We start from the raw sequence: 12617 nt of genomic DNA, 5'->3' as shown, positions 1-12617 counted from the left end.
TGAACAACCAGATTTAAACAGTTTATTATGACTACTGATGAACACAATGGTGGTTATTATGTTATAAAAACAAAACTAGTAAATAAAATTAAAAAATAACATCAGCTTTACAACTTAGGCTCAGAAAAAGAACTATTACGTTAAAAAACATCTCCGCTTTCGTGACAGCATCTAGAAACAGGACTTCAGTTTACGTGAAATACCGAAGGATTTCGTGTGAAATTGATAATAAAAAATATTCCACATACCATAGTTTTGGACCTGCTACTTTCTGACATGAAGAGTTTTTAAATTTGTGGTTTGAAAACCCGTGTTTGGTCCCGTGACCTACTTATGCAAAATCTTTGAATGAGGACCACACAAGGACCAGTTTTTTTTAGTTTGGTTAATATCCAATGGGGTTTGTATAAAGCATTGATGATAAACTAAGGAAGACACTTGAGAGACACTAGAGAGAGGGCGATCACAATAGCTCACCATGGATATGCTGTTTCCAGGTAAGCTAAAAGCAATAGTTAAAAGATCTTTTTTTACAAAATAGGTACTTTTGAAGCATTATCCATTTAGAAACAGGAAAATACTTTTTTTTTCCAGCCAAGATGTGAGTCAAAAACAGATTAATATTATTTTAAGTTATCGAAATGTGAAAGCCTATGGCTGTCAATATTTGTGACATCATCCTTACAGAAGGTCTACAGAGACAATGCAATCAGAATAAAAAAAAATAAGTATTAAACCTTAAAAACCTATCTCAGTGGGTTGAAGAGATCATATTTCTAAGTCACCCCAGGGGACCATCAGTGGTTTAATCTTTGTCTCGTGTTTAACAAAAATGGACCGTTGGTAGTTAGTTCAGAAACATACTAAAGAATATTCAAGATCACATACATGATTGCATATTTATTTTTGCCAGCGTAATCAATATTGAAATTAAACAATTTTTGACAGAAAAAAATTCACTTAATCAATCATGAAAAGTTTATCCGTACAAAATTAAAAAAATGAATTCTATGACGTCATTTTCACGTTTTGAATGGATAGGTACATACAAATGCTATTGTAAAAAATTGGAAATGGATAAAATGACACCAATTTCATGAAGATATTTTTTGTCAATTTCTGTAATCTGGAAGAGAATAAGATGAATAAGCAAAATAGCAGTACGAAAAGTATAATTTCATAACAAATCTGGCGATTATTTCTTCTAAAGACCGGGCAAATTATGTTTTACTGATTGTTAAATTAAAGAATATTAGATGCATATCATCTGAAGTAGGCCCTAAGTAGTGCTGATTGTAAAATATTCTTTTCATAAAGGTAGCGAAATATAAAAAAGAAGTACTTTGACTTCCATACAAAAAAATAAATCTTTATAACTGTACCACTTGCCAAAAAGCTATGGAACCTTAAATAATTTAGATATATGTTGAGCGTTTTGTTTTAAATAATGCAATAGTAAGCACACAAATAAAAGTTTTTTTTTTAAATGAAAGTGAATTTTTAAAATAAATGTTGGTTGTTTTAACCTGTGCGATGACATCTTGAGAAGTTATATTTATCATTTTTGAAAATATCATTAAATACACTCATAAGAAATAATACATTAACTGTACATGTACTTTGAAAATGACTGGTTCATTTAACTGTAAGATTATTCAAAATATAAAAGTTTGTGTAAGGAAAGACAAATCTGTAAGGTTGTGCTTCATTGTATTCAACATGGATGAATATGTGCTGCATTTGAACTGGATTTTGATCCCATAATTCATTGAACACATTTGGCTGCTATGCACTTTAGTGTTAAAAGAATCCCCATTTTGTTCCTTTAGTGCTGTATTGTTGAAGTTTTTAATATAAAAGGAGCACATATTTTGCTATATTTTATCACATATTTGACCCATACGTTACATTATGTAACAATTAATTTTTTCATTTTGTTGTGTATAAAAGAAAATTACTTTTTTCATATTCAGCATATCTGTTCATTGATGTGATAAAGAAAAGATTATAGCGGGATCATTTTTATTTTGGTTTTTAATCCCATAACAACTTTTTTGCAGTTTAAATGTTGTATTTCACTCATCACTTATAAAGGAATAGTTTTAAGATACAGTGTACATGAAATTACAGTGCTTTATTAAAATGTAAAATTCATATAATCAGATGTATAATTTCATGAACCTATAACACAGATCTGATAGAATCAAAACACGCACATTCTGTAGATATCCCCAGTTGATTATCCATTCAGATTATAAATTATACTTTCATGTGTTACGGATGTTTTATATTTTAGTGAAAACAAAAAATAGTCTCACATCGAAAAGATTTTTAGATAAGTAAATAACAGTACATGTTTTATGATAAAGGTCGCTGGCTCGATATATCTTAAGAATTTCGTATACGAGTTAGTTGGTTGTTTGAGGATAAGTTGACAGTTAAGGAAAATCAATGTATTTTATGAAAGATACTGTTAATAAGTAGATTTTTTGTTTGTTTGTTTGTTTGTTTTTGCTTGAAGCTGTGATAAAGAGGAAGCACAACGCCATTATTGAGAATTTATTTGACATGAAAAAATAGTAAGGTATCATTAAGATTTTGCTTGGTTTATGTTTTCCGTATGATAATGTTGAAGTGAAGAAAACTATTTTAGGAGAAATTTGCATATTAACAATGTAATTATTTGCCTGCTTATATTTGAAAGATAAGTGCAGAATAAATTATGAATAAGCTGCACACATATTGGTATAAAACTACTTGTTCTTGTATTTAATGAACTGCTGGATTTTCTTCATGTGACCAAAATCCCTCTGTTTCTGCATTAAGGATAACACATTTTTGTTAATGTAAAATATTTTTCATTTGTGAAAATTATGGATGTAGGTTCAAAGAATTTCAGTTAAAGAGGGGGCTATCAAACTGCAAAGTTGCCATTAGGTAATTTGTTATTATAATTCAATGGTAAAAAAAAGTGAAAGAGCATTTAATAAATAATCAAAAAAGCAAAACATCTGTCTGAACAGAATTTGGGCATTATAAAAATGACTGTTTTTGTGCAAGTGATTGTTCACATTTATAAGATTTTTTTATGACACTACATCATGATTTATTATAATGCTACTATATTTTAAATGAATGATTTCTATTAAGAACCAGTCCTTGAAGTTGTGAAATTATTGCAAGCTTATGAATAGACAGAATCAAACGGAGTCAGCAATTTTCCAATTAAATTGTTGTTTCCATTACTTCCGAGGATCCTTCACTTTCCAGATTGTTATACATAAGACTTGAAATATAATACTTATCTAAGTCCGAGTTAAGAAAGTTATTAATACTCCTTTAGTATTAGTTATTTGTGAAATTAAATTTGATAAATGTCTTTTTTATTTTCATGCCTTTAACAATGTTTTATTAGCCTCTGAAAATCATGTACATTTATTAGTTACAAACATATCTAAGAAGGTTATTTACTCCAGTGATCTGTTTTCTATAACCAGAAATAATACTAAAATTAATTGATGATATTTTGACATGAAGTTTTTGTCCTGTTTCTGTCCTGTTTTTGTTTGGGGTCCGCCTGGGCTCCTTGCCATTGGTTCTTGTTGCTGGGATATATGGGGGTTGCGTTCATTGAACGCCGCCTTTCCTTGTTGATCTTGGTTACCATATTTTGATCAATGTTGATTACTTTCATTATTCAAAGTAGATTTTCTGTTGAATCAATGTAAGTTAATACGTACATGAAATTGACATGTTCTTTAGTGTACATTATCTTTATTCTGATTTGCTTTTAACTTGATCGACTTGTCAAGCTATTGTTTGGTTAGTAACATTTCTCTATGTTACTCATCTTTTATTGGTTTATCTAAATAAGTTCATTCCGGAAACTTGATTTCCATATATCCATGATTGGTTTATCCAAAATTTGCCAACAAATTTCTTTAACAACTCATCACTTCATATATACTTTGTTTTATCTCTGGTACTTTGTTTTATCTCTAAACTATCCTATCTATAATATTCAAATGTCATTATTTAGAGTTAAAAATATGTTGAAAGATAACCTTGGTAAAAGTAAGCCTTGCACATATCTTATTGTAAGCTACATTCATTTACTTTGCATAACACCTGTGAGATGTTGTATGTGATAAAATATAATGTTTATTCTCTTAAATAAATTACACGAAACTTGCATAAAATTCTTGTGATATGTGTAATTCCTTTTTTTTAAATTTGGAAAATGTCGGGCCAGTGACTTTCAAGTTGCTGACAATTGTAACCTTTTTAATGGCAAACACAGTACAGAAGATTTTCAGATTAATGTTAAACTTTTACAGAATGGAATCTTTTGTATAAGTAATGGATATGTTAATTTGAATGAGTGAGCGATTCCATTTTTATATCGAATATAAATTAACTTAAAAACTCTGCTTACATGTATTACCAGTTGATACAAATATTGCAAGTTGATAAAAATATAGCTTACTTAATTCGGTATTATAGTGATATGGATCGTTTTATACCTTTGACAAAAGCATACTGGCGATTCATCAAGGGAACATTTTTCTCTAAACCTGAAACCGTCCCTATCTAGTTGTTTTATCTGGTCTCTTTACTCTCATTGGGCTTGACATGTTGCCCCGGCTTATACTTGTTCTTGTTTTGAAATATTTAAACAAGAAATTGAAAAAAAATGAACACATAGAACATGTTCAAATTATCCATTACATTATGTGACATTAATATCATTGCATATTTGGATGTCTATCATTGCCATATCATGATCGAAGCAATTTGTTTTTGTGTAATTATTAATACCTGTGCTTTTCTTTTTATTCGAAAACTAAATCATGTAGTTTAAAACTATGTTAAAAATCATCTTTTGACTGATTTAAATTCTGGTATATGTTTGTTTGTTATTATATATATGCCATTTTTGACGAGTCATGACAATGCGAGACCGCATATATAAAATAGATGGAAAATTAAACCACCATATGTTCATAAATATGGTTGCTGATTTTCGCCATTCGTGTTTTCGCCCTGCGACACCTCCAAGCGAAAAGTCGAGAATTGACAAGATGAAATGGCGGGGGCGCAGAGCGAAAACATATTATTTAGCAGGGGCGCGGCGATATGTTTAAAAGATAAAACGTCGTCCTGCAGGGGGCGCAGATTTCCAGAAATGGAATGGCGGGGGACGGGGTATTAAGTTTTAATTAAGTTTTATTAAACGTGTTTTCGCTCAGCACCCTTGCTGTGGGTAAAACAGCCACCATACATAAGGCTGTACATTCACGGACTTGATTCATACTTTAACAAATAAATGACCACGACCTATAAATGGAATATACCATCAAGGTCAAATTATTGTATTTTGCGCAAGTTAATAGATTTGCTTCATTCTTAGACAAAAACGTACTTATGACACAACTGATGATTAACTTAAATGTGTTCTTGACCTTTGAACCACATTTGATCATCAAGGTCAAATTATTAAATTTAGCTTTAATAGTCACAACTTTATTATGAATAATGATGGGAAAATGTGAAACATACTGGGACTTAACATCTTTTATTACAACATCAACATGTAGAATAATTTAAGAATACCCATGATCTGTAAATAACCTTGTAAAAAGAGGCTGTTGTTTTGTTTTTTTTTTTTTGTTAAAAATATCATTTTTATTTTATATAAGAAATAATTTTCCTTTAAGAAATCTAGAAATCTCCCTACAATATTTTTTTCCAAATGTGTTTCGAGCATAGTCCCCACCACTTGGCAGTGACTTGCTTTGACAAAAATCAAAGAATTTACAATTATAAGAAATCAGTACTTAAACTACGAGTTTATCTATTACATTAAAAATTAAACAGGCCCCTTTGATAAAATAAAAATTAGCATTAATTTTACACTGTCGTTTTTTAGCACTGAAAACAAATCCAATGTATAATTCCATAGCTGAACAAAAATAGAAAACAATTTTATAACCATTTATGGACACAAATCCATGCAAAAAATGAAAAAAAATCTAATGAAATCTTGTTTTTATATAAAATCTATTAACTGTTAAGTCAGATTGTTTCCATAATGTTGTCTTTGATTCTCGAAACAGTTGAAAGATAGAATACCTCTGCTATTTAAGAAACATGATTATTGCATGTATTTGGTTAACAAATTAAAATGGTCCACGCTGCTATTTTTAGTAGGATTTTGAATGAAAATTTTAATTTGTGACACTTTTTTGTTATTATTTGTTTTTAATTGTATATGAACCAGGCAAAAACGCGAACAGATCATGAACTTGAGTCAGTGTTTGCTGTAACTTCACTGCAATTATCCAATAAACACAGTTTGATCATTATTTAAATGATGACAAATTATTAATAATTAACTAAAAATCTATCATTAATTTTTATTAATCAGATTATCTGATTATTTTACCAAACATATATTAAGGTTAACACATAATGCCTTTTTAAGAAAGGTCAAACATGGATTCCATAATGCTTAAATAATGGTTTTAGAGAATGTTAGAAGAAAACAGAGAAAACAAAGAGAAATGATTTTTGATAAAGTAGCAATATGTAACTAAAGTACTATTTTGACTTCCATACAAAATAATAAATCACTTTAACTGTTCTAGTTGCCAGAGGGCAAGATATGAAAAAGATGGTTTAGTTAACTGACCAATGAGTAACTTTTAGAAAACTATTAAAGTTAACCAAAATTAAAAAGCTTTTGAAGAATACAAATGGAAGCATTTCTGAGACTGAATGGGCCTTAAAATAATACATTTTTCATATAATGGGGCAGACAAAAGAAAACAACTCACTTTCTGTGTGAAATAATGAATATATATGTACATGAATTTACTTCACTGAAAAATATGTCAAAATAACTCTTTCAAATATAGTCAAAAATAGTTTTTTTCAAATGATTTCAAAATAGTATTTTTTAAATGTAAATCGACTCAAATTATTACAGCAGTTTAGTCATATTAATATGTTTTTAATGTTTTTTTTATTATCATTTGATACTTCTTTCATTAAGAATTTACAAATGCCTTTATATCAAAATTAAGAATGAATATAACTTAAGTTTTACAAAATGAATAATTGCTGAAACATTAAGAACAGTTTATATAATGCATTTTGATGAGGAAAAATATAAATACATTTTATATAAAAACACAGCATGAAATTTATAATAATAATAATAATAATAATGATAATAAACATGTAAAGAAAAATAAAATAAAATACCTCACATAATAACAGTGTAAATGGCACTAAAATATGAAATATTATACAAATTGCCATACAAATGTGATATTGGAATATATGTCACTTCATATTAAGTTTTGAGACATGTTTTACACATTTTTCTTGATAAATGAAGGGTAATCATCATTGTTTTCACTCAGTGTGTATGGCTTAGTGTTCGTTAGTTTAGTTTTTCTTTTTATAGAAAAAGGTAAATGCATATTGGTTGTTTTCAGCAGCTTGAATGCACACTTTACAGGACAACATGATTGAACACCTTTCATATGATACCTTGGTGTAAGTTTTATGACAGTTTATAAATGTATAGAAAGTTGCTATTTTTCTTTAGGTAAAACTAGTTGATTCTTTGTTTTATCCAACAACACAATTTAGAGTTTCTTTTAGATTCTCCTAAACGATTTTCCGGTAGAAGTGCTCCTGTATCTCTTCTTAACTTTTCTCCGTACCAGTCACACCCAAAGACAGTACCATCATCAGACAGTGATATTCCTTTAGGCCTACTCATACGACTATAACTACCAATCACATCACCTTGCCAGTTTAATCTTGTTACTGTCTTCATGTCACAGTCAGATACATAGATATAACTTCTGTTACATGTGACATAATCTGGACATTTAAAAATATTTTTTCCATCAATTGCTGTCAGTATAGTGCCATTCATATCAAGGATCTGAACTTTTGCAGGATTTTCGAATGACACAACAAGTTTACCTTGAAAACAGCTTATACCAGAACATTCCCCATCAACCTTCACAGTGTGCCTCTTTTTGAGTTTGTTTGATGAAATTGATGTAAACTGTATTTTCTGTTTGTTAGGAAGTGTGACTGCAAGTTCAGTACTGGTTACTCTCGTGATATCCCATGGTCTATCATCTAATTGTATTTGATCAGACACAGATTTAATTCTAGTATCCACCATCTTTACAGCATTGTCAAAGTAGTCAGTGATAATAAGAAGATCAGGAGTCAGCAGAGTCATTCCTGTTATCCAGCATGTATTTTTATCTTTTGATGTCTGCACACAGATTTTTCCCTCATATGAAGATTGTCTAGACTTTATTTGTACAGGTTGACATTCTTTATGTAAGGGTTTGTGAGTCAATATACCAAGTGACTTCTCAGTTTTAAGCTTAGTTAATAATGTTTCATTTTCTTTAAAGTGGTGCTCTTTGACATCATATGATGAAAGCTGAGGTGCAGTTTTCTTAACATCTTCCATCATTTTTTCTGCACGCTTAAGCTCCATAAACAGTGTATTAGCTTGTTTTGATGTATTAAGCTGTTTAATTTTTTCTGAAGATATCTTCAAAGTATTGGTAACTTCTTCATTCGCTGTTTCTACTGCTGTGATATTTGAGTTATTTTCTTGTTCTGTGACCTTGACTACATGCACAACTTGTCTCTCCAGTTCATCAAGTCTCTGGTTTATTTCTTTCCGAAACTTTTTAATATCTTCTAGTGCACCTTTTAGTGATCTGTTTGATTTCGCTGTCATTTCCTTGACATCCTCTTCCATCTGTTGATATTGGTCAAAAGTTGTATTAAGTGCTTTCAAGACAACTTGATATTCTTTGCTGTCTATTATATTACCAGAAGTATCAGGTATATAATCAACTTTGCAGATAGTAGCTGGGTGTTCAAGGGTAACACAAACACTGCAAAGTAAATTTTTATGATCATTGCAGTAGAATTTAATGATTTCTTGTGGATGTTTACAACATGGTGTTGTAAGATCATCAGACTGACTTGTGTAGATGGATGTTGAGGGTTGCTGCAAAACTTTAGGCATAATTGTAGCATCTAGAACTGTATGATGTTTTGTAGATTTAAGTTTTTTATGGACTGTAAGGCATGTCTTGCAAAGGTGTTCCTTGCAATCAGTGCAGAAACCATGGGCAGGGAGTCGGGTTCCTTCCTCATCACAAGGCTGGCAGTACACTTGAAGATCTTCATCTGATGCCAAGGATGTTGTCGATGATAAAAACTGATTTGATCCTTTTTTTCCTTGGACTGCCATGGTTTACCTAAAATTAGCATAAACAAGTTAAGTATTTGTATATTTGTTTCTTTATACTTTTGCATGTCAAGTACAAAAACAAGAAACTGATATGTGCCATTCGTAGTTTTGCCCCGCGACCCCGCCAAGCGAAAAGTCCAGAATAAACAAGTTAAAAAGGCGGGGACGCGGAGCGAAAACATGCTTTTTAGCGGGGGCGCGAGCCGAACTTTAATAAATAATTGGGAAAGCGAAGCAAGATTAAAAAAATTTAACAGGGACGGGGGCGCAGGGTGAAAACAGGGTGTTTTCGCTGTGCGCTTCTTCCATTTTAACTTGATTATTCTCGACTTTTCGCTCGACGGGGTTGTGGATCGAAAACACGCTAATTAGTGGGGGCCGGGGCAAAGTTTTATTTATTAAACTTCTCCCCGGGCCCCGCTAATTTCCTTGTTTTCGACCTGCGACCGCGCCTTTTTATTTGTTAAATCTCGCTCTGTGCCCCTGTGGGTTGACGTTTTATTTATTAAATTTCGCGCCTCGGACTGGCTAATTAGCTTCTTTTCCCTCCGTGCCCCCGCCATAAACTTGGCGGGGTAGCGGGACGAAAACGTACTAATTAGCGGGAGCGTGGGGCGAAGTTTATCTATTTAACTTCACCTCGCGCACCCGCTAATTAGCTCCGAGCCCCCGCCATTTTAACTTGTAAATTCTCGACTTAGCGGTGTCGCGGAACGAAAACACGAATGGCACATGTCAGCCACCATAAGGAACAGTTTGGAAATGCAAACTTTTGCTAGCCTGTGATAATATTAATCGAATTGAGTTGAAATCATATCAGAATGGCTAATATCACATGGAAAACCTCCAGCTTTACAAGTCAAGAAAAAAATCAACGTCCATCGTTGCATTATTTCAGACATGAGTTGGCAAGACAAGAGTAGAACCACCACCCTTTTAAAAGCTAGCTGTATAGCTCATGACAAAAATAATATACTAAATGTACATGTTGTTTATTTGCGCTTTGAGATCCATGCTGTGTTTTAAATGATAAAAATTATACTGACTTATATGTAGCTTAAAAAAGGCATTTCAAGCACTGGATATCTTCATTACAAAATCTCTTTGATCGGAAAATAGGTGTATATTGTGTAGAAATGAGCATTATACACAGAGATGTTCAAAGCTAATAATTTTAATATCTGTAATGATAGTACAGTTTTTAACAGTCAGTGATGTTCAGATTAATAATACTATACGAGTATATCGTATATCCTCTAACAACCCGTGAATGTGACATTTTCCAATTAAAGGGATATTAATTGAAATACTATAAAAAAATTAGAATCTACAGTGTTTGCCTTGTTTTCCATTTCCTAATATATACTGCAATAACGAAGCAGTATTGAAATTTGTTTTGTGCTGTGTTGTGTCTACCTACCTACTCACCTACCATCACACTTTTTTGAGTATGTTTGTGCAAAAAAAAAATAAAGGAAGAAAGGTTCATTATACAAAAATGTATTTGTGAAAAAATCTCAAACTATGAGTTAATTAAAAGATAAGATATACAGTTAAAAAGTTAAAAACAGTTTGTAACTCATGGCACATTTTAGTTGCCCGGCCATTGCCTAAACTGATCCAGTCCAATGTGGGCTTGTACAACATTGGCCTGCAGAAAATTACAAAGCATGATGTGTGCTAGTTCATTATCAATCAATACGATCGTAAATGTTTTGTTTTTTTCATATTAAATATGTTGAAATTGTACTGTCAAAATTTGCTCACATTATTATAAAGAAGCAAAACTTGCGTTAAAAATAACAACAGCAAAGCATTGTATATCTAATTCATTATTTCAGCTTTAATTCATTATTTCAGCTTTTAAATATATTGTTTAAAAATACTGTACCTTACAAAATCCTTAAATTGTTTCACAGGTTAAAATATGTCCGCTTCAATGTTAAAAATTGTGTATAATATGGACTTTGATATCAATATCACTTCCCTGTTTCGCAACACTGATTACTCATAATAGCATTCCTTTAACATTTAACTTTCTGCTTGCAGATATTACCCATGAGAGACCAGTACTAGATCAATCGACGTACTATGCCATCAAATCATATTCTGCACTGTTCATTATTCAGTTAAAATTTATTTAAAAAATATCCCTAAAATCGATGAATGGTTATGTCCTGATTGAAAGATGGAAAAAGTCCATTTAAGATATTTAGTGGGGTAAGGGTTAAATACAGTTAGTTTCAGTTTTAAAGTTTAAGTGTTACGTGCATTGAACGCCGTCTTTCCTTGTTGATCTTTTTTTATCATATTTGAAAGACTTTTAAACCTTATTGATATAATTCATCTTTATCTGATTAAATAAACAGTAGCTATCAAACAGGAATTTTATCAACTTTAAAATGTACTTTCGTTTTCAAATAAATTGACTTTAAACTTTTCAAAAACATACATGTGTATGTTTGTTTGTATTTGAAATCGTAATTTCAAAGGTATTAATTCCTAGGTTGTGATTTATTTTAAATATTTGGTGATTAAACACAATATTAAAGGCTCGATACAAATTGTTTTCATCTTTAATAAGATATATATTTTAACATTTTAAATTATTTATAGTTTTAATGGTACGGAAAAACCACAAATAGATAATTTATCTAACATTTAGATAATTCAGACAGTGTAAACAAGGGTTCACGGACTTCATTTTATAAATTTAATATTACTTTAATCTCATCATTCTATTGGTGGTATTATACATCTATCGATTGTATTTGTTATGCGATATTTTGCGGGCGAATCATGTCCGAAATCAGCAAGTACAACTAACTTGATGCAACACCTGAAAAGTAAGCACTTATGTTGATGTGTTTAAAAAGCCTGGTTTAAGTTCATAAAAAGTCAGGTCTGTAAGTCATATTAATATGATAGTTTGTTTGAATAAAATTGTTTTCACATAAACCATTTTTATGTCCTACATTATAAAATGTCAAGTAGGTTGAGATAATGGATATACAACTCAAAAACATGATAATGGCCACTCACCTTGAAGACCAAAAAAAAACAAAACACAACAGCATTGCTTACTAAAGACAGCATAGCAATTAGAGAGTAATCGGATCGAATATAATCTAAACGCAATGAGTCGGATCCAATCAACCAGTCGGCGAATCGTTGCAGCTCTTTTCCCATGTAAAAAGAACTTTCCATTACTTACAAAGTTATAGCCAATTTTAGAAAGAAAACTGTGGAATTACAATATTTCGACCTGCATTATGAATGACGGTTAAATTGTACTTGTTATTCTTTGAAA

The 12617-nt window shown here is 31.0% G+C and overlaps 1 protein-coding gene across 1 annotated transcript; it reads right to left on the bottom strand.

The window, feature by feature from the left end:
* Positions 1-7621: 7621 nt before the first annotated feature.
* On the bottom strand, positions 7622-11284 carry LOC132719988 (uncharacterized). The gene is made up of 2 exons (XM_060703964.1): positions 11199-11284; positions 7622-9314 (listed from the first exon to the last, which is right to left on the bottom strand). The coding sequence occupies exon 2, from the start codon at positions 9305-9307 to the stop codon at positions 7622-7624; it is 1686 nt and encodes a 561-aa protein (XP_060559947.1). The 5' UTR covers positions 9308-9314; positions 11199-11284.
* Between the last annotated feature and the right edge of the window lie 1333 nt (positions 11285-12617).

The sequence above is a fragment of the Ruditapes philippinarum genome, unplaced genomic scaffold (genome assembly GCF_026571515.1).
Source record: "Ruditapes philippinarum isolate M1 unplaced genomic scaffold, ASM2657151v2 ctg9807_1_1_1_1, whole genome shotgun sequence".
Lineage (NCBI taxonomy): Eukaryota > Metazoa > Mollusca > Bivalvia > Venerida > Veneridae > Ruditapes > Ruditapes philippinarum.
This window is presented reverse-complemented; position numbering and strand designations above follow the sequence as displayed.